Source organism: Myotis lucifugus, unplaced genomic scaffold (genome assembly GCF_000147115.1).
Source record: "Myotis lucifugus unplaced genomic scaffold, Myoluc2.0 scaffold_0, whole genome shotgun sequence".
NCBI lineage: Eukaryota > Metazoa > Chordata > Mammalia > Chiroptera > Vespertilionidae > Myotis > Myotis lucifugus.
In genome coordinates this window covers 41405579-41429153 of record NW_005871048.1, presented here as the reverse complement: position 1 = coordinate 41429153, position 23575 = coordinate 41405579, and the positions used below count along the sequence as shown (strand labels likewise).

The 23575-nt window shown below is 39.4% G+C and overlaps 1 protein-coding gene and 1 pseudogene across 2 annotated transcripts in view; one reads left to right on the top strand and one right to left on the bottom strand.

Moving 5' to 3' along the window:
* MCCC2 (methylcrotonoyl-CoA carboxylase 2) overlaps positions 1–19843 on the top strand; it is a 56421-nt gene extending 36578 nt beyond the window's left edge. Inside the window, exons 11-17 of the mRNA XM_023752414.1 lie at positions 1556–1628; positions 5159–5235; positions 11107–11173; positions 13188–13344; positions 14914–15028; positions 16790–16875; positions 19551–19843. Coding sequence (XP_023608182.1) covers positions 1556–1628; positions 5159–5235; positions 11107–11173; positions 13188–13344; positions 14914–15028; positions 16790–16875; positions 19551–19668 — 693 coding nt within the window. The 3' untranslated portion in view covers positions 19669–19843. The remainder of the gene's footprint in view (positions 1–1555; positions 1629–5158; positions 5236–11106; positions 11174–13187; positions 13345–14913; positions 15029–16789; positions 16876–19550) is intronic.
* On the bottom strand, positions 7335–7759 carry LOC102419336 (annotated as a pseudogene). Its single transcript, XR_001347213.2, has one exon. The product of XR_001347213.2 is annotated as a 60S ribosomal protein L35a pseudogene (transcript).
* Positions 19844–23575: the final 3732 nt, after the last annotated feature.

Genomic DNA, 23575 nt, shown 5'->3' with positions numbered 1-23575 from the left:
ATTCTGGAGGAACATACCACTTACAACAGATAACATGTTTTCATTATATAATTGGACCTTTTAGGAAAATAACTAAAAAATAATTCAAAGTAAGCTTTACTTTTTGGAAAGAAAGATATTGGGAAACATTCACTCATTTTTCAGTTTTTGCATCTTACAAAAAGAAGTCCTACATTGATGTAGTAAGTAGGAGAAAGAAAGTTTGAACTAGTAGAAAAATGATGTGTATCATGTAAAATAGTTTTTGAAGGAATTTGGAATATGCTTCATGTTTGGAACTCCTTGAAATAGTCCTGATGTATAATGATGAACTTTGAGGGTGAACTATTTAGTGATTTCTACTCCTTTTAGGTTAATTATATATGTATGTCGGGTGATCCTTTATTATCAGATTCAGAATCAGTAAACCTTTATTGAAGGTGTAGGGGAGGAAGAAACTTTCCTCTACCCATCAGGGTTCTTTCGGCTGGTCTAACAATGAAGTCTACACAAGGCAGATTAGATTAAGAGAACAGCCAAATTTAATTATGAATGTATGATGGAATGCTCACATACATGAGAGAGACTCCACATACATGAGAGGTTCAGGGACAGAAAGTTAAAATGAGGTATATACGGCATTCTGAGCTAAGGATGAGGGAAAGTGCTGAAGGGAGGAGGGTCATTCGCAGGACATTAAGAAGAACAAATGTTCAACAGTTAGAATTTCCCCCTGCCTTATAGATAGGTCAGTGATAACTCTGAGTATGGATGAGGCCCCTAATTTTAATTCTTTAAGGGAGATGTAAAAATTTCTCATGACCCGGCAGAGTCTCAGTTGCCTTCAGCTCAAAATAATCCACATGTCAAAGTAGCATCTGTTCTTCTGAACCCCTTCAAAGGATTAATAATAATAGCTACCTTTTAATGACAGCCAGGAAGTGTGCTGTGGTTAGCACTTTTTAAGTCTTATCATTTTTTCAAAAACAGATGAGGAAATTGAGGCTTAGAGGATTTTAGCTAGCCAGGCTGTGACTCTTAATTTCTCAGTGGTAGAGCTGGGAGCCAGAGCTGGTTCTTCATCTCAGCATTATTTTCTTAGGTTATTTTGCTACTACGTAATCACATCCTCACAGCTCTGTCCCATCTTTGCAGAAGTGAGAACCGAGACTCAGAGAGGTTAAGTGACTTTGCTCCAGGACATGCAAATCATCTGTGATACCTCAAGTTGGAGGTCTTCTGACTAAGCTCTCTACCTTGCTTTCTGATTGAATCCCTGACCCTAGGCCAGTACATTTGAACAGCCACTGAAGCCTTAAGTCTGGCAACCAGCTCATGGAGTCTCTCTGCTTCTCTGGTGTCAACACAGTGCTAATGCTTCTGTAGTGAAGTGTAAAATCAGAGCCCAGAATGACTTCGTATGAAAAGTGAAATTCTTGTGAGAAGATTTTCTATGTAGGGTGAAATTTTGTGAAAGTGACAACTTCACTATGAATTTGTTTTCCTTATAAATAACTTCAATGTAACAATTCCTTTGTAATATAATTTTCAGGGACATTGTTATTTTTCCTCTTAGGTCATTGCTAGAATCGTGGATGGAAGCAGATTCAATGAGTTCAAAGCCTTATATGGAGACACATTAGTTACAGGTATAAAGATGAAGAATTGAATGTGAACATTTTCTGTTGCTTGAAAATAAATGCTGTCTTGTGTTAAGGCTTTGATGCACTTGACATGAGCTTTGTTATTTAGAGCAGTACAAATGTGTGAGTCAGTATCTAAAGGGAGCTGCTTTATAAAGATCAATTGAAGCTGAATGGCTTCATGGATCCAGGTTTTAAATGATGATGTCTAGATGCTGTGGTCTAGGTCTTTATCTGTGACTTAGCAGCATTAGCTGTATAAAAAGTTTAGAACAAAACAAACTGATAAACAAAATAGATCCAGAGACATAGAAACATAGAACAGACTGTTGAATCTTAGAGGGAAGGTGGGGATGGGTAGGTGGTTGGGAAGAGATTAACCAAATAACATATGCATATATGCATAACCCATGGACACAGACAATAGTATGGTGAAGGCTTGGGATGGGAGGTGGGTGCAAGCTAGAAGGGGTCAATGGGGAAAGAAAGGGGTCATCTGTAATACTTTCAACAATAAAGATAAAATGTTAAAAAAATTTTTTCTTATTGTCAAATTAGCAGAAATATTTGTAGTTCTTTTTGTTTCTCTGGATAACTATTTTGAAAATTTCTGCACTGTATTTTAAAAAATATGTTTTTATTGATTTTTTTTTTTTTTTTTTTTTTTTTTTTTTTTTTTTTTAGAGAGAGAGGAAGGGAGAGGGAGAGAAAGATAGAAACATCAATGAGAGAGAGAAACATCGATCAACCACCTCCTACACACTCCCCACGGGGGGTTGAGCCTGCAATCTGGGCATGTGCCCTAACAACTTATGGTGCATGAGAGAATGCTTAACCAACTGAGCCACACTGGCGGGGCTCAGCACAGTCTTTTGTATTATTTAGTCTCTAATTCAACTGGGAAATTGTATATAATGTTTAAAACTTCCTGGGAGGATGCAGACTGAGTTAAACCTCACGGCCTCTTATGTTGGCTTATGCAAATACTAGATCCAGAATATAGGACAGAATACCAAATCTGAAAAAACAAAACAAGGATATTTATAGAAGTTAATTCATTCACCTGAAGTGTTAAGTTTGTAGGCCTTTGGAGAAAAGTATTTGAATCATAGAAGCTAGACCCATAGTTATCTTGGACAAATGGCAAAACAAATGTGGGCATTTTTTTTTGGTCTGATAAAAGCTGAAAAATGTAGCAGTTAGTCTGAAGACAACATTTCCAAGTAGAATAAACAACCAGCTGTAAAAAATCCAACTTGCAAATATACATTGAAGCTTAAGGGTAAGTCACCACACTTTCTCTTGGTCTGATTTATGAGCAAGAGAATGGTTCACACTGGGAGTGGAATTTATGTTTTTGTATTTAGGTGTTTAAGAGCTTTTGTTTGATCTATAGACAGGATTTGCCACTTAATAGTTCAGGATGTAACCCTCATTGTGGGGCAGTTTAAAATAAGTTCAAACTGTTTCTGCTTCTTTCTTAAGATGGATGGGCTGTCCTTATTATCTCTTTTTATGTATTTGACCTGTACTTGCTAAAAAACTGGTGGCACCTTTGTCCCCTACAATACTAAGGATATATCCAGTTTCCTCCATCTCTTCTTGACTGTACTGGACTTCAAGTAAAGTTGGGGGAAGGGGAGGGAAGTGAGAAGGAGAAGACTTGGGGAGCATGAGAGGTGAGAGGGAGAATAAGAGGGAACATGAGAAGGTGAGGGTCATTTCGGGGGAGGGAGTGAGAAGGCAAAGAACAGATTTTTCTAAGGATCAGGTGTCCCAGGCAGCTCTTAAGGGTTTCTTCCTGCCTCTGCCCTTACCATTTGCTGGCCCTAGTAGTTCCTTGGATATTTTACTTTCCTGTTTGACCTGTAGGAAGCTGGTGAAGGTGCTTCCTTCATGGGTGTCCCTATTATAGTGGAGCATGAGCCGCACTCACTAGTCCTGTTACTGGAGATCCCAGGCAGGGCTAGGATGGGTTAAAAGTCTAAATAGTGAAGAGGGCAGGATATCTTCAGGGGTAGCACCTTGCTGCCGAGAGATGAGGGAAGTTCCCAGCCTTTTTGTGGGTGGGGCAGGACTCAAAGTGGATTGCTGGGCTGTTTGGGAAGTTCACCCCTCTCTGCATTGATTCTAAGTGGCAATGCCAGTGAGAGTGTGGCTAGGATTTTAGGCCTGAAAGACCAAGAGAAATCTAGGTGACCATTGATCAGTGTTTCATTTTTATCACATTAAATAAACATAATTAAAAATAAATAAATGAAAGGTCAGAGTAAAGAACAAATAAAATTTTAAAAATTTAGTGTCCTGCTTATCAATAAACTGCAGAACAGTCTTATCCATTAATTTTTTGAGCACCTGCTTTGTGTCAGGCATCACAAACAGGGTGTCTTAATGGCAACCTGTCTACCTTGAGTTTGAAGACAGAGCCAGGTTCTAGAAACTTTGGTAGCGTGCTGCCTTTGACCCACTTCAACCAGCACAGCTGTTGACTCTTGGGTTCCAGGTATTTGACATCTATATATAGTCATAAGTAGGCTTGTTGAGAATTACTCTTGGAAGGTCTCTCTAGTCAAGGTCTTCAGGTTCACAAAATAATTAACTTCCTGAAATCATCTATAAAGTGTGTACCTCACAAAATCACGTTTCCCTTCGTTTCTTCTCCTTTAAGAAATACAAACGAAACTTATGGAAAGGAGAAAGAAAAAGATGCAAACAGAGAAAATGAAAGTGGAGTGATGCACTTTTCTTCTAAGCTTATCTAGATTTCTTACTTTAAACTTGGTTATCACCAGGCTTGACAGTGTTCCTGTTTTTATTTTAATTTGCCTTTGCTGAGTGTATCCCCTCTCTCCCTCCTCCCTCCCTCCCTCCCTCCCTTCCTTCCTTCCTTCCTTTTTTTTTAAAAAAATATATTTCCATCAACTCCAGAGAGGAAGGGAGAGGGAGAGAGATAGAAACATTAATGATGAGAGAGAATCATTGATTGATTCTCACCTCTTGCACGCCCCCCACTGGGGATTGATCCTGCAACCAGACATGTGCCCTTGACTGAAATCGAACCCAGGACCCTTCAGTCCTCAGGCCGGTGCACTATCCACTGAGCCAAACCTGCTAGGGTTCCCCTTTATTTCAAGGGCCTGTCATTACCACAGACATTTTCAGGCAAGCTAGTTACCTGACAATGGCCCAGTTTTGAACATTGACCTGTTAAGGACTCTGTATCTTTGATTATTCTATTTCAGAATATCCTTCAAGTCTGGTACACAGCGAGCACTCAGATATAACATGTTACAATCTAACCAAACCAAGCAGTCAGACAGGTGGCACACCCCTTTACATGTGACACACCCCTTTCAAGAAAGAAAAAATCCAGATTCCAGGACCTTAGAAATAAAATGTGACATTAGCTGGTGTATACCATAGACAAAATCTGTACACTTTAAACTTTGATTTAAAATTAAAGGATGTTAAATATGTCTGTTGTGAATTAAAAGCCCTCTGAAGTATATAACTCTTTATTTCCATTTTCTCTTGAGGATTTGCTAGAATATTTGGATACCCAATTGGCATCATTGGAAATAATGGAGTCCTCTTTTCTGAATCTGCAAAAAAGGCAAGTACTGTTAAACATGTTTCAAGATTTTCTGTTTTATTTATTTATTTTAATTTAAATTCTTTGTTGTTGAAAGTATTACATATCTCCTTTCCCCCTCCCCATTGACCTCTCCCAGTCTGCTCCCGCCCCCCCAGCACAGGCCCTCACCCCCCTACTGTCTGTGTCTATTGATTATGCTTATATGCACACATACAAGTCCTTTGGTTATCTCTTACCCTCCCACCCCCTCTCTGAGGCTTGACGATCTGTTTGATGCTTCTATGTCTCTGGATATATTAACATATAATCATTTTATGTTATTCATTATACTAGAGGCCTGGTGTATGAAATTGGTGCACGGGGGAGAGGGGGGTCCCTCAGCCTGGCCTGCACCCTCTCCAATCCGGGACCCCTCGGGGGATGTCCGACTGCCAATCCTGGGCCTAAACCGGCAGTCGGACATCCCTCTCGCAATCTGGGACTGCTGGCTCCTAACCACTTGCCTGCCTACCGGCTTGATTGCCGCCTAACTGCTCCCCTGCTGGCCTGATGGCCCCCAACTGCCCTCCCTGGCTGGCCTCACGGCCCCCAACTGCCCTCCCAGGCAGGCCTCACGGCTCCCAACTGCCCTCCCCTGCTGGCCTGATTGCCCCTAACTGCCTCTGCCTCGGCCCCCACCACCATGGCTTTATCCAGAAGCAAGTTGGACGGTAGGAAGATATCTGGTCTCCTGGTCTAATTAGCATATTACCCTTTTATTAGTATAGATTCCACAAATGAGTTAGATCATGTGATATTTATCTTTTTCTGCTTGGCTTATTTCGCTTAGCATAATGCTCTTCAGGTCCATCCATGCTGTTGCAAATGGTAAGAGTTCCTTTTTTTTATAGCAGTGTAATATTCCATTGTGTAGATGTACCACAGTTTTCTTTCTTTTTTTTTTAAACATATTTCTTTTTTCTTTTTTTTTGTCTTTCTTTCTTTCTTTCTTTCTTTTTTTTTTTGGTACCACTACCAATAATTTAATCACAAGAAGAAATCAGAGACATTTTAAAATCACATTACAGTTGTTGGTAACATCACAGACTATTGTTAACATTCATTGCTGCTTTGATAGTTATTTTACATATTGCTAGGTCCTGTTATTTAATGTGTAAAACATATTTCTTTATTGATTTTAGAGAGGAAGGGAGAGGGAGAGAGAGATAGAAACATCAATGATGAGAGGGAATCATTGATTGGCTGCCTCCTGCATGCCCCCTACTGGGGATCGAGCCCGCAACCCAGGCATGTGCCCTTGGCTGGAATCAAACTGGGGACCCTTCAGTCTGCAGGCCGATGCTCTATCCACTGAGCCAAACCAGCAAGGGCCCACAGTTTTCTAATCCACTCATCTGCTGATGGGCACTTAGGCTGTTTCCAAATCTTAGCTATTGTAAATTGTGCTGCTATGAACATAGAGGTGTATATAGTCTCTCTTTTTAGTGTTTCTGATTTCGTGGGATATATTCCTAGAAATATTTTTGTGGGATTACTGGGTCAAATGGGAGTTCCATTTTTAATTTTTTGAGGAAACTCCATACTGTCTTCCACAGTGACTGCACCAGTCTGCATTCCCACCAGCAGTGCAGGAGGGTTCCTTTTCTCCACATCCTCTCCAGCACTTGTCATTTTTTGATTTGTTGATGATAGCCATTCTGACAGGTGTGAGATGGTATCTCATTGTTGTTTTGATTTGCATCTCTTGAATGATTAGTGACTTTGAGCATGTTTTCATATGTCTCTTGGTCTTCTGTATGTCCTCTTTCGAAAAGTGTCTATTTAGGTCCTTTGCCCATTTTTTGATTGGATTGTTTATCTTCCTTTTGTTCAGTTGTATGAGTTCCCTATAAATTTTGGATATTAAACCCTTATCAAATGTAACATTGGCAAATATGTTCTCCCATGTGGTAGGCTTTCTTGTTGTTTTGTTGATTTTTTTTTTTTTTTTTTTTTGCTGTGCAGAAGCTTTTTATTTATTTATTTATTTATTATTTATTTATTCACAGGAAAAAATTTATTTATTTTATTTATTTTCAATAAGTTTAAATCCTTGAGGGGTACAGCATTAAACGGATTTTATTTATTTTCAGTAAGTTTAAATCCTTGAGGGGTACAGCATTACACGAATTCTTTGTCCAATAGCCTTAGCAGAAAGGTTGCTTCGGAATTTAGCACGAACCATTCCACCGTTTCCATGAGCACGAGTTACCTTTCCCCAGATTACTCTGGTTTTGTTTGGTTTGCCACCAGGAGTCACTGTGTTGTTCTTTGCTTTGTACACATAAGCACATCTCTTGCCTAGATAGAATTCTGTTTCATCTAGAGCATAAACACCAATTTTAAGAAGAGCCATGTGTTCCCTCTGGTTCTGGAGACCCCGCTTATAGCCAGCAAAAATGGCCTTGGACCACACCCTTCCAGACATATTTGTCCTTATAGAAGTCCTGTTCCCAGCAGGCCTCCACAGGGTCCAAGATGGCCGAAGCTTTTTATTTTGATGTAGTCCCATTTGTTTATTTTCTCCTTAGTTTCCATTGCCCTATGAGCTGTATTGATAAAGATATTGCTATGACATATGTCTGATATTTTGCTGCCTGTGGATTCCTCTAATATTTTTGTGGTTTCCCATCTTATGTTTTAAGTCCTTTATCCATTTTGAGTTTATTTTTATGTATGGTGTAAGTTGGTGGTCTAGTTTCATTTTTTTGCATCTATCTGTCCAATTTTCCTAACACCATTTATTGAAGAGACTGTCTTGACTCCATTGTATGCTCTTGCCTCTATGAAGATTTTCTGTTTTAAACATAATGAACATTCAAGATCAAGCAATTGATGAATATTTATTACATAAAAGCTGTAAAATATTTAACCAGAACACTGTGTGCTGGGGTTTGAAGCAGTTTTTGTGGAGGTTTACATGAACATGATGAACTATCTTGGCACTATTAAAAAGTTAAAACATTTTTTTAGTTAAATTCTTATAAGAAACTTGAATTACAGCTGTGGATGACGTGTACATATTCTAAGAATGTAGGAATACTTGTCTTGAAAGTGTTTCACTCTCTGGTGCTTAATGCAAGTGAGGAATTCAAAGCTACTTTCCAGGTGGTTCTGAGACATGACCTGTTTATTCTGTTCTATCCCCTCATCAGTTTAACTTGATAATATTTTCACTCTTTGGAGATGGGAAGGTAGTGGGTCTTGTTACTGAAGGTCTGGCTTTAAAGGAGGAAACTCATGAATGTCTTTGGGCTTAGTATTCAATTTCCTAAATCATTGTCTCTGATTTGTCTAAACTTGAATAAATGTAATTAATGTACTTATTTGATAAAATGTTTTCTTAAGAAAAAAATGTCTGGCCTTGCTTTCTTACTTTGAATGCTAGAGGAAATAGCAAGGTTAATGGTCTCATATTGATACAGGTAACAGACAGTTATGCTCTTTCAGATCCTAATTGAGGAAGAATTTGTGTTTGGTGAAATGTTTTACCAGTAAAGTCAATTTCTATATTCTATTATTCATTATTGTTCCCCCCACTGTAATTATAAGACAAAAACAGGAAAGTAAAAATAAGGAAAATAAAAATCACCTGCACTCATACCAGAAATAATCTTGAGTGACATTTTATTATGATTCCTTAGTTTTTTCTACCTCCCCTTTTTTTTAGCAAGAGAAAATAACTGAATTTAATACATTTGTATGTACGGGAACCCCATATACACGAGAGAGTCAGAGATCACACATGCAGGAGAGGTTCAGAGATAGAAAGGGGGATCTAGGTATATGAGACATCCTGAGCTAGGAATGCAGTAATGCACCTTGTGGCCTTCAAAGGGTTATTGCAGGATGAGAAGAAGAGCAGATGTTTAGTAAATAGAAATTTGCCTCGCCATTTAGTTGGGTCAAGGTCCCAGTTCACGGTCTAGGTACTTAAAGGGAGGGGCAGGAGCTTCTCTTGAGCTAAAATTACCCTTCACTCAGAACAATTCCATATACTTCTATCCCCCTTTTAAAACTAAAATTGATGTGGCCACATAAGTAGGTCCTAAAAAACTGTAATTTCATTATAATATTGATGAGATGCCATGGGAACCAATCTCTTGTTTATATCAATTAGCCTATAGTAAAATTGGTCTTGTTATGTGTCATTCCACTTCAAGTTGCAGAACCTATGCCACTGTTAAGTGAGGACTTACTGTATATAGAGGTATTGCTTGTTTTCATTTAATAGTATATATAGTATTTCCTAAAATATCAAATTATTCTGAACTGATGACTTTTAAAAAAAATTTTTATTGATTTTTCAGAGAGGAAGGGAAAGGGATAGAGAGTTAGAAACATCAACGAGAGAGAAACATCGATTAGCTGCCTCTTGCACGCCCCCTACTGGGGATGTGCCCGCAAACAAGGTACATGCCCTTGACCGGAATCGAACCTGGGACCCTTCAGTCTGCAGGCCAACGCTCTATCCCAGTGATGGCGAACCTTTTGAGCTCGGCATGTCAGCATTTTGAAAAACCCTAACTTAACTCTGGTGCCGTGTCACATATAGAAATTTTTTGATATTTGCAACCATAGTAAAACAAAGATGTATATTTTTGATATTTATTTTATATATTTAAATGCCATTTAACAAAGAAAAATCAACCAAAAAAATGAGTTCGCGTGTCACCTCTGACATGCATGTCATAGGTTCGCCATCACTGCCTGAGTCTATCCACTGAGCCAAACCGGTTAGGGCTGAACTGATGACTTTTAATGAATATATAAAACATTAATTTCCATAAAGAAAATGTCAGGCTGAGGCCAGCACACTCTACCTAGTTTTAGTTGGTGGCTTGACAGAAATAAACATGGGAGGAGTTACATTTGGCCTCAATCTGACATTTTGTTTATAGAAGTAAGCCCCAAAGGTCTCATTCTTGTATTGGAGGTTGAACAGTTGCTTTGAGATTTTGTACTTGCCAAGGCATTTCCAGCAGAGTTAAAGGGATCTGTGAATGGAGAGATAATGGTTTATAAAGTGTCCTTACTCACATAATCTTTAGAAGGTAGTTATATTGTTGTCATTAAACAATTTCCTAAATTCAGAGTTAGAAGGTCTCTAACACTCATCTAAAATCCCATTTATTTGGGGTATATTGGTAAGAAAGATGTCTTTTTCTATAATCTTGGTGCATGAAAACATTTCAGATGATCATCAAAATGTAAATATCATCATAGATTTCCCCAAAGAATTTTGGTCTATCTTTTTTATTTTAAAAAAAATTAATTTCAGAGAGGAAGGGAAAGGGAGAGGGGGAAGGAGGGAGGGAGGGAGAGAGAGAGAGAAAAACATCAGTGATGAGAGAGAATCATTGATCGGCTGCCTCTGCAGTCTCTGTACTGGGGATCCTACCCACAACTTGGTCATCAAACCATGACCTCCTAGTTCATAGGCTGATGCTCAACCACTGAGCCACACCGGCCTGGCTATTCTATCTTTTTAAAATGAGGCTCAGAAATTCTTATTGACAAGCAATCCTTTTTTTTTTCTGTTAGTTAAGTGTCACTTGCTGTTCGGAATGTTAGTGATTGACTTCATCCCTGACAGAGCAGTTGTCCTACAGTGTGTGCCTATGATCACACAGGTGACTACAAAACAAGTGCAGTATAAACCACAGTCACATGTCCCATTGATAATGAGTCTGCACTGTAGCATTATTGTTACTGTTACCATAAGGTCAGACGAGCCAGGCAGAGGGTATTCTTTCTTTTCTCTGACCCAGGTGTGGCATTTGTAGATGCATGGTGATTATAGATTTGTTAACCCTCCTTTGGAAAGATTTTCATCTTATTTGCTTCTAGGGGGCTCACTTCATCCAGTTATGCTGCCAAAGGAAAATCCCTCTGCTGTTCCTGCAAAACATTACTGGTAAGAAAATAGTGTATTCAGTTTGGTTGCATTTAATCTAGAGCTGCACTGTCCAGTATATCTTAAGAAGTGACCACCACAATAACTCTAATAACCATCTTCACTGTACATAGTTATTGTAATATTATTGACTGTATTTCCTGTGCTGTACATTATGTCCCAGGGATTTGAATTTTTATTCCAAAGAGTGGTATGATCAATGTGAACTCTCTGGATTTCATTTTCCCTAGATGATCTTAACGTGGTGGATGAAATGATTTTTAAGGTCTCTTATGGTTCTAGAGTTCTTTTCCTAGAATTCCATGATTCTCCCATATATACTTTTTTGTATCTGACATATAGGAGATATTCAGAAATGTAGGTTAGCTGAAAACTTATTTCCCCCAGTCTTCTAAGTCAACTATGGTTACCCCAGGTTTAAAGGGAGGAGAGCCTCTTAGTTGTTGGGAACAGGCAAACCTTCATGAGAAGAAGTTTGGCTCTTGACAGGAGGGCTTTAAATATTACTGGTGCTAAAGCATCTTCATCTTAACTTTAAGGTACTTGGCTAGATGAGTTTTGAGAGGAGTCATATCCAGATGGAAGCCTGAGGGCCTTATGTGGCAAACCTCATAAAATGGGCAGAGAGAAAGTAGCTTCACCAGGGCAGGGCCTTGTTTCTTTAGTGATTCATGACTTACAGAGAGCAGAGGTTGAGTTTGGTTTTGCCACATTGCATTTGAGGGACCTGTGTGGCATTCGTTTGGAGACATATAGTAGCCAGTTGACAAATCTTGAGCACAGAAGGGATATGTTAGCTGGGGGTGAAAATGTAGGTAGCATCAGAATATGGCGATGGTATTTAAAGCTATGGGAATAGATAAGAATACCCTGAATAGAAAAGAGGACTCATGGACAATCTGTGAGTAACTTTGATTCCTTCCACAGAGGTGAGAATAAAGGAAGAATTGGAGTATGATTATGTTGTTTTTTAGGATGGGAAGAAGAATGGAGAAAGCCAAGTGAGATGGCTTCTATTTTTTTTTTCTTTTAAGGCAAAATCATCTACAGGAACTAGAGGGGCAGTTGGGTGTGGGGGGTGGTGAGAGCTTAAAGAGAGGTAGATATTGAAGTAGATATTGTGGGAACATGACAGGAGTCAAGATAAGGTAGATAAAGGAGTTCTGAGCTGTTCTGAGGGCGCAGCTCAGAGGGGTTGCTGGAGGAAGCAGCTGGTGCCTGGTGAGATGAGGGATGTCCTGTCACTACCTTTTCCATAGCAAGTACGGGTGTTCCACAAAACTGGTTGAACTGAGTTGGATGATTTGATGCTGGAGATTTGCAAAGCAAGAACAGTGACAATCAAGTCAGCTGTGAGTCTGCAGGTGGGGAGAGGGACACGTGAAGCCTGACTTGGTGTTTATTAGGTGAAGAGGAAGGAGCCCAAAGCCTGCAGGCCCAGGGCAGCTGCAGACCAAGTTCAACAGAGATGGGAGCTTGAAGAAGTAGAAGGAGCCCATAATTATAATGAAAAGTTCTTTTACCTTCCTGTTGAGTCACTGACAGGTACACTTAGCATCTCTGTGAAACATTAATGTTTGTTTCATCAAAGTTTAAGCAGCACTGCAGAAGGAACACTCTCTATTTTTAAACCAGGTCAGTGGACACTGCAGCCCTCACAGTTCACCTTGCCACAGTACCTTTTCCTTAGCTTGCCATTTCACATTCTCTCATCACCAGGCTACTGTTTTGAGATAATTTCTCAAAGATAAATTGCATGCTTACCTTGTTTGGAGATATCTGTGTACATCCAGATGAACCATTTTAAGAAAATTTAAAAAGTGATTAGGGAACATTTTATTTTAGCTTTTAAAGCAAACTTTTTTGGGAGCACATTTCACATGTAAGTATTTTGTTAGGGTGAGGCCTGAAGTAAAATATAATTTGACAATATGTCCTTCTAATGCCTTGTTGGTATTAACTTCTGTGCATTAATCCCATCACCCAGAGGCATTCATTCTGTTCTTTCTCTCAGGATTTATGGTTGGTAAAGACTATGAAGCTGAAGGAATAGCCAAGGATGGTGCCAAGATGGTGACTGCCGTAGCCTGTGCCAAAGTGCCTAAGATAACTGTCATCATTGGGGGATCCTACGGGGCTGGAAACTATGGGATGTGTGGCAGAGCATACAGGTAGGTGATTGCCATGATTTTCTCTGAGAGAATCATACTTCACATATAATTATAAATGATTGGGTTTATTTGAAATATAGAATGGCATTCACAAATCTCAAGTAATTAATACCATAATTTGTATCATTTGGAGGGGCAAAATGAAACTTAATGCTGAAGGTACTTTTGGAAAGAAATCCACAATGAGAACCAGGAAATATTTTGAAATGGCTGGTAATGAAAATTCTGCATGTCATAACTAGTGTGATGTAGCCAAAGCCTTGCTTTGAAAAAGGTGTGTAGACATAAATATATATCATGGAAAAGAAGTAAGGCTGAAAAATCCATGAGCCAAGTAGCTAGCTCTAAAAGTTAAAAAAGAACAGTATTTTGAACACAAGAAAAATAGAAAACAGGACATAATAAAGAACAAACATAAGAGAAAAGAATCAGGAAAGCCCAAGTTGCTTTGTTTGAATGGTTAACAAACTTGCTAATTCCCTGGTGAAACTTAAACTTTATCTTTAAGTGAGACAGCACAAGTAATCAATATCTAGACTGAAAAACAGGACATGACCATGATAACAAGAGGATATTTTGAAAACTTTTATACCCAATACTAGAGGCCTGGTGCACAAAAATTTGTGCACTCAGGGGGATCCCTCAGCCCGGCCTGTGCCCTCTCGCAGTCCGGGACCCCCTCAGGGGATGTCCTACTGATGGCATAGGCCTGATCCTGATTGGGCCTAAGCTGGCAGTCAGACATCCCTCTGGCAACCCAGGAGTCCTCGGGGGATGTCTGACTAACGGCTTAGGCCCATCCCCACCCCACCCATGGGGAGCGGGCCTAAGTTGTTAGTCAGGCATTCTTAGCACTGCCACGGAGGTGGGAGAGGCTCCTGCCACTGCTGCTGCACGGCCAGCCATGAGCCGGCTTCTGGCTGAGTGGCGCTCCCCCTGTGGAAGCACATTGACCACCAGGGAGCAGCTCCTGCATTGAGCGTCTGCCCCCGGTGGTCAGTGCACATCATAGCAACCGGTCATTGCGGTTGTTCTGCCATGGGGGTCAATTTGCATATTACCCTTTTATTATCTAGGATATTTTCATGAAATGTAAAAATACAGTGTATCAAAACAGACATCAGAATCACCTAGAGAACATAAAAATTCTAACTATTCTCAGGCCCCACCTCTGGAGATTAGTGTATGATGGGTTCCAGGCATTAGTATTTTTTTTAACTATATTTTATTGATTTTTTACAGAGAGGAAGGGAGAGGGAGAGAGTTAGAAACATCGATGAGAGAGAAACATCAATCAGCTGCCTCCTGCACACTCCCCACTGGGTATGTGCCCGCAACCAAGGTACATGACCCTGACCGGAATCGAACCTGGGACCTTTGAGTCTGCAGGCCGACACTCTATCCACTGAGCCAAACCAGTTAGGGCAAGGCATTAGTATTTTTAAAATTCCCAGATGATTTTAATGCAGCTAGAATGAAGAACCACTAGTTTAAAGGTACACATGGGCCTCTGACACTTTCTGTGTTGTACAGTCAATTAATTTGATCATTCTTTTCTCCCCGTCATAGCCCAAGATTTCTTTACATTTGGCCAAATGCTCGTGTCTCAGTGATGGGAGGAGAGCAGGCAGCCAACGTGTTGGCAACAATAGCGAAGGACCAGAGAGCAAGGGAAGGGAAACAGGTAAGTAAGTTCCATTTCTCCTGTCTTCTGTCTCTGAGTGTGGCTCTCACCAGGGAACACCCTGCTGCCTGGAGCAGCGCAACCAGAATCCCTCTGTGTTCAGGGGTCAGGGGTCCAACGTGAAGGTCCTGGCTGTTTAGAAGACACTGACCTGGAAGTTGTTGAGAAATTTAGACTTACATTCTCTCTCTTCTTTGCACCATTTCATTTGAGGTTCCTTTCTGTGGTCATGTACAGTCTTTCAGAATCCCAGGAAAGCACTCCAGGAAGCTGCCTGCGAGTGCCTGCGGCACAAAGATGTTTGGTTCTCACTCATTCGCAGTTAGTGAGCTTTAAATAGATCTGGTTTACGTCTTTGACTTTATGACCTAAAGCAGCAGAATTTTGTTTTTTCTATTTCACTTTTAGCTCGTTGTGAAGGATTCTTTGAGTGGGAGGGCTCAGTCATATAATGAGAATTGATTAACATTATTATACTGGGAACGTGTAAGTGAAGTAAAATGGAAAGGGCAGTAGAAGCAAGTGGCTGCTGTTAAAATGAATTTCTTTGTTCATTTCTCTGTTAGAGAGGCTTCTGAAATTATAGCCTTTAACTATTTTGTGTAAGCACCAAGCCTTAGAAATGAATTCACGTTCCTGAAATGGCTAGATGCACTGTTTTCATAGCAGGGATAATGCGAAGGAGGCCCTGTCTCCGAAGGCTCTTAGTCCTACCATTTAGGAAGCATCTGTCTGGTCAACTGTCTCGTTGGTGGAATGGGATAATAAAAAGCTGCAGGGTGGTTCCTGCCTCCCTGATGATATCCCATATCCTCAAGGAACTCTGAAGACCAACACTGAGGTTTCAGATTCACTTTAGTCTTGTCCAGTGTCTAAGCAAAAGGAAAGCTGTGTGTGTGTGTAAGGGTAATAGCGGTGAGGGAAGTATGAAATTCTACCTGATATTTTGAAGATATGTCCCAAACTCCAGCCCAGCATGGTGATCTCTTATTAAATAGTTGTTCTTTAATTAATTTGATATACAGATATATTAATTCATCTGTTTTAATATATGAAAGTACATAATTTTAGTGGCTCTCTCTTTGAATTCTTTACCTACAAATGATATTAAACTATGAAAATATGTTTAAAAAGGTTGGATTTATTTGAAATAAGTCATTTATTTTTGTGTGGAATTTTTTAAAGTTGAAAATACTTTTCAGGGTTTCAAAATTAACTTGCATAAAGATTTTTACATCTGAATTAATTATCACTTGTTTCAGGCAATACTGATGGGCAAGCCATTAAATTTTTAATTAAGGAAGAATATCTCTCAGCTATCTGGGAAACTGTAGAGGTTATTCAAGTTGTGGTTGATATTTTATCCCGTTAAGCCTTAAAATGTTTAAAATTTTGGCTATTTTAAAAGAACCCCCCTACTTCTCCACCTTCTTAAACAGAAGCTGCTAAATGTAATGTAGTCCTTTTGGTATATTAAAGAATTCACATCACCATTGTACTGTGCTGGAATACAGGGTGCCCTTGGTTTTGACCTTACATCACACAGCCCAGGCTCTTGTCTCTGATAAGGGAGATGTAATATGCACTAGTTTGATAGTCATGAGATTGTGTATGTGAAAGCATCACTTGTAATCTATACCTCACTGTGCAGGTAGATGTTGGTTGTAGCATCCATGACATCTCTTGCCCCTTTTTCTCGAGGCGCTCTGGGTGGATCTGTGTTCCACTGCAGTGGACTTATTCCTGGTCCTTTTCTTTCAGTTCTCCAGCGCTGAGGAAGCTGCTTTAAAAGAGCCCATCATTAAGAGGTTTGAAGAGGAAGGAAACCCTTACTATTCCAGTGCAAGGTGGGAGCCTGAGAATTATTAATTCCTTACTGGGTGCATGTTGGCCATCAGGACAACAGCTTCACAGAGATCTGGGCAGTCAGGATGGTCCAGCCTCTGTGAGAAACAAAAAATAATGTTGGGGACTCAGTTTTGTACTGTTGTCTCCATAATAGGAATGCCTGCTGCTGAAGCATAGCCCCTTCTCCCAGGCCGGGCTGTGGCTCCATCACCGTCGGTCTGATTCTGCCACCCTTCAACCCTCTTCCTTTATCCCATTTGTCTTTGAGGTGTCTGGGGCCTGGAGGGGCACTGCAGCCAGAGGTGGGCCATGCTGGGGCAAGGAAGTTAAAAGAGTTGTAATCCTGGCTAGGTAACTTTCAGGAATTAGTTCTGTTACAGTTATTGCTAAGATCCGTGGATTCCTGTCATCACCTCTCTAGGATTATTTTGTTTTTACCCCGTTTTAAGCATGGATTGGCCACTCTTTGGCACTTGTGAACAAGTGTGCTTGTGCATTCAGAAGGTGACTAGTCACAGACAGGGTTCATGTGTCAACACCGAGTAATTACCTCATATACCTATGCAGCTCTTGGCTCTGCTTGTTTCTTATGCTACTTAATAAGGTAATAAATTATCCCGCCTGTCCCTGCTGGAGACTTGCTGGCATGCGCTTTCAGATCTCTTTTTTTTTTGGACAACTTTAATGTTTTGCATTCTGAAGAATAAGCTTCACGGGTTCATTTCACCCCTTGGGCTGATGGGAAAAAAGAAAAATAACTATTTTTGTCTTTTAAAATTAGGTTATGCTGTGATTTATACCATTTACTGGAGAGGAGGGAGAGAAGTTAGAATCCATTTCAATCATGTGAACGCATCTTTTGTGGCAGGCACTGCTTCTAGTGCTGGGGCCACCAAGACTAAGCATATTTGTTTCCCAGAGCATCATTGTAATGCCATTTGGGATTTAAAAAAATATGTTTCTCTTCTTGTTAACATCTACTTTAATGACTAATTTTACAGGTATGTTTTGTTGGGGTAGTTCATTGATTCATTGAATTAAGAACAAAATATCTTTGAGAAATAAACATGTTCTTTTTATAGTAGCCAGTAGAAGCAAAGAGGAAATATAAGACCATATAAAAAGTTTAAAAGAAAATACATATTGTAAGCACATCTACATTCTTTTAAACATAACATTTTGACTGAAATTCACAAAAACAGTTGAAATATTAAACTTTGAAAAATAGCATATTTTGTGTGATGGCTAAGCCATCTATTGAGAAAGACTCAATCTTTTATTATTTTCATACTTACATTATTATTATTTTTAATGGATTATATTCAAGCAGGAGAGCAAATAGCCCAGATAGACTTATCTTTGGAAATGAATAATGAAAGACAGTAAGATTTCTTACTTTGTAAATGCTTAACCCTTCTGTTGGAACACTTGGTGGCATGGAGACAGCAACTTCCTTTCAAAGATGAAAGGATTTTTAAGCCAGTATATAGCACCTTCCTTCAGTTTAATGTCTCTTCACAGTAAAATTCTGCGGTCTGTCAGGCTTTCACATGGCTCAATCTGTCTTCAGAGAGAGCTGTCATCATTTGCTACTCTAGCCTCCTATGTTTTTCTTAATCCTTACATGTTACATATGCAGCATATCAGTTTTATTCTGCTCAGTTGTTTTTATGATCAAACTTTTCAGACATTTGATTAAGGCCTCTTCACAGTCTTTTTAATGACCCTCATGAAGCAGTCTCCTCCCTCCCCCGGCATCATCATACTTGTGTTACTCTGTCGGCTTCAGAAGGGAGTGTAATCAATTGACCCAGTTACAGATTACACGAGTGGCCTTTTCTTCTTGACAGCTCATACTGCAGACTTCCTATTATGAATGTTTTATGAGCAGAGATTTGAATCATGGTCTGTCAATGTAAGTATAGTTTAATAATTGATGCTATCTCCAGGTACAGAAGGCAGTTTGTTTAAAGAAAGCAAAAGTGCCACCTACCAATGACCTTTAAAAAAAGCAATATTTTTCATTCATTTTTCTCTGTAAATTTGAAATTGTCAGTGAAAAGCAAACTAAAATTTTTACCTAAAAGTTTCTTCTAAAAGCAATTTAAAGCTATTGTTTTTTCCTGTTGTAGCAAAAAATAAAAGAACTACATAGGAAGGTATTATTTTAATAAAATGTATTAAATTCTATTCAGTAATTTTCATAGTTTCTTAAGAGATGAAATTTTGGGGGATATACCTTTTCTAGTAGAGACTTGGTTTGAGATTATTACCTGAGTTTATATGATTCTTCATATTAATAACAGGACTACGTCACCTTGATTTGTACATTTGTGTGGGCAGAAGAGGGACAGGAAAGTTTTTCCTGGAATAAGTAAAAATATTTTTAAACTAGGGATTATTTTGTGACTTCTTGTAGGAAGCTGTTCCTAAGTCCCTAAATTTGATTTGACATTCTGTGGGGGCCTGGGATAAAAGTCATATCATTTTTCTTTCTACCCTTTCCCCTCTCTCGAACATGGTTTCAGTTGTGAGATTATAGTACACAGAAGTTGTCAGTAGATCCATATCTTATTACCTGAAGAAGAACCTCCTCAGCATTTCTGGGCAGGGCATGTATAAATGGTAGTTTGGTGGTGGATTCCTAATAACTCATATTTTGCTCTTTTATCAGGCTGTGGGATGATGGGATTATTGATCCAGCGGACACCAGACTGGTCCTGGGTCTCAGTATCAGTGCAGCCCTCAACGCACCAATCCAGAAGACAGACTTCGGCATCTTTAGGATATAACGGATATATAGCATCTTCTATTGGACATTACCAAAAATCAATATATTAATAGCATTAAAGTTTAAGACTTTTTCAAATTTTGACTGTTACAGTAAAATTTTCCCAATATAGTGCATTGTACCTTTCTACGACCTTAAAAAAATCAATAAAGCCATGGCTGGTTTGGCTCAGTGTATAGAGTGCACCCCCTGGACTGAAGAGTCCTGGGTTTGATTCTGGTCAAGGGTTGCAGGCTTGATTGGGGCACGTGTGGGAGGCAACCAATTGATGTGTCTCTCTCACATTGATGTGTCTCCCTGTCTATCCCTGTCCCTTCCACTTTCTCTTAAAAAAAAGAAAAATCAATCGAAAAATACCCTCAGTTGAGGATTAACAAAACAAAATTATTTAAAAAAACACCCATGAAGATACTTATTTCATGAACCTCAATTCCTTGTGAGTTTTCTTAGATTTTTCTGTAGCTCAGCTTTACCACCCTTGAAATGAAGAGAATAAATTACAGTTATCCTTTCTAACCCACAAGTAGTATGAAAAGTTCTGTAAACTATAAATTCCAGGTATTATCAAGACTATTACAGTTTATTTCCACTGAAATGATGATTTGTTCATTATCCACAATTTTGTAACACTTATTTTTAAAAGCATCTATTTTCCCTCTAGCCATCATCCCATTCCTTCCCATAATAGATTTTTTGCTGTCTGCACTCAGGACTCCTTTCCTACCCGTTCTCGCCTCACCTACCCTCACTGGCTTCCCCTGCCAGCAGCCCTCCCAGGGTCACCGTGGACCTCCACGTTGCTGGAACCAATGGGTTCTTTCCCGACTTTATCTGATTTAATTCTCTGCAGCTTTCAGATCAGTTGAACATTTGCTCCTTGAAACACATTTCGTAGCTTCCATGCTGTGATCCTCTGGGTTTTCTACCCACCTCTTTGGCCATTCTGTTTTCTTCAGTTTCCTTTGCAGGCCCTCTTCCTCTGCTGATTCCTGCTCTCTTCACCATTTGTCCTGATATTTCATTAGCAATTCATAAATACATTCTTATTCTAAAAGATACAGGGAACACAAAAATATCTCCTCTTTTTAAAAATTGTGGTAAATGTACATAACATTTACCACTTTAACCATTTTTAAAGGTACAGTTCTATGGCATTAAGTGCATTCACATTGTTGTGCAACCATTACCACCATCCATCTCCAGAAGTCTCATCATGCTAAACTGAAATTCTGTTTTAAAACACTAATTCCCCATTCTCCCTTCCCCAGCCCCTGGCACACCTCCTTATTCTTAAATGTATGTGTCTTTCATGGCTTGATTTAATCATCCAGGCCATTTCAGCCCGTCTTATGGCTTCATTGCAATGATTCCTCTTTGACAGTTCCTAACACGGTTCTCCCCTGACCTGCAGACCTGTATCTGACAGATACTGGATATCTGCACTGACTGTCTTACAGGAACTGCAGATTCAGTCAATTCTATTGACTTTATCTCCTATCATCACTTGAATCCCCCAGTGATTTTTGTCCTTCACTACCACAGACATCAGAAATAGTCTTCCTGCATCCAGTCTTACCTGGTCTAATCTCCATCACTCTGAAATTAGGATGGCCATTCTAATTGCACATCTGGTCATGCTACTCCCTTACTTATATCTTTTTAAAAAATACATATTTTATTGATTTTTTACAGAGAGGAAGGGAGAGAGATAGAGAGTTAGAAACATCGATGAGAGAGAAACATCGATCAGCCGCCTCCTGCACACCTCCTACTGGGGATGTGCCCGCAACCAAGGTACATGCCCTTGACCGGAATCGAACCTGGGACACTTCAGTCCACAGGCCGATGCTCTATCCACTGAACCAAACTGGTTACGGCCCTTAATTATATCTTTGATTGGTTCTCTGTAGAATTGCCCTCCATGATCATCACCTCTTTAGTCTCATCTCCTTGACTCCTCTTTCACCCTTGGTGCTTCAGCCATTCTATACCTACAAAGTCCTTCCCACCTCAGGGTCTATAGGTTCCCTCTACCTGAACTGTTCTGCTCTCTCTTCTTAAACACATCTTTTTGTCTCTGACTTCTGGGGGCTGGGTTAGTCACCTATAGTGTGCTCTTGTAAAGCACCATCACTCCCTCTGTCACTTCTATCTTACGTGTTTATCAGAAATAGAAACAGTTCTCTAATATTGCCCTCCTGCTAGAATGTGAGCTCTATGAGAGCAAGGAGCCTCCTGTTTAGCCTGTATCTCCAATGCGTGCCACTCAAATTTATTTGTTGAACGAATGAAAACAAATCCAAATTTTAATTGATATCCTCTGGTCACATCATTTTTTAAATCATGTGATTATATGCTCTAATGCTTTCCTAATAAAATTAGTATTTCAAACATTTGTGTGTGGTGTTCAATTTAGGCTGCATTTGTATATTGGGTCAATTTAGTTTTTGAGATGTGTGCAGATAGGTGATCTCAATTCTGAGATGTGGCATTTTTAGAAGCATGATGGAGGTCAGAAAGAGCACGTGGAATGCTTTCATTTCAGTTGCAGGGCTGCGTTCTTTCTGGGCTTCATGGGGAAAATTCATTTTCTTGCCTTTTCAGCTTCTAGAGGCCTCCTGCCTGCCTCATAACTTTAATAGGGATTTCTGTATATCAGCCATAATATGCATTAGCATTCTAGAGAGCCATTTAGTTTACCATAGTGCCAGGGTGATTTTATTTTCTGGAGCCCCAGCATTTCAGTGTGCCTGGCTGCGTTCTCCTTCTTGAAGATGACTCAAGTCAGTTTGTGTGCCTCCTTATGTTAAGGAGAGCAGGGCCTGAGGAAGAGCAAGGTCTTAGGAGGAGGAGATTTAATAGAGTACTTCCTGAAGAGAAAACATGACCAGAACTACTGGTTAGAAGTAAACTGGAGAGAAAAATATACTGTGACCTCACTGTTAAGTGTAAGACGTAAACAAGTCGAATTTTGGAGTACCGGCGGGAATTACGCCATTTTACGTCATTTTGCGCATTTTTGTTGAACGTCATTTCCTTTTGACGTTGATGAGGGAAAAAAAGAAAAAAAAAGGATTCCTGGCCAGGACCTCTGTGAGCGTGGGTTTCTCTCCTCGCATCCGAGAGGCGCGCACAGGAGGCGCCCTGGCGTCTGCAATGCCCGGTCTGAGTGCGGGTGCGACCCTGAACTGGAAGCGGTAAGAAATTATCTTACCCGTTTTTATTAATCCTTCTTAAGTGTATGCATAGCTCACATTTATTTAAATGGTTACTATTAGAAGTGTTTTGGATCTTTATTTAGAAGTTTGGTGATGTTTTTGTGAGGAGAATTATGCGGTAGGGTCACATTCGTCTTGTCATCTGGCTTCAGTCTCCAAAAACCTGCTGCTGACGTTAAGAGGTCTTTCTGGATTAATATCAAGAGGTTTCTGTAAAAAACATATTTGACATTTTTTTAACCACAGCTCTATTCATCACATTCAGCTGTAGGATAATTTAAAATAACTGTTTTAAAATTATTTGTAATTTAAAATCCAACAATGTTATTTGTAGAAACATTAGACTAAAGAAAATAAAGTGAAAATTCTCCATAGTCCCACCACCCAGAGGTAACAGCTGCTATTAGTATTTTCTTGTATAGTATTCTCTTTTTTTAATCTGTAGAAATTTTTTTGACAAAAAGTTATTCTGTAAAAGTTCATCTACAATGAAGTGTAATGTGTTGACCTGTTTCTGTGTCTTTTAATATTTCCTCTACAATTTTTATGTTGCATGATATTACATTGTATGGATGCCCTATTTGATTTTACTACCCTATTATTGGGCACTTAGGTTATTTCTGGTTTCTCACTATTATAAATAATGCTGCAGTAAATATCCTGTGTTTCTTTACATAACTGATTATTTTG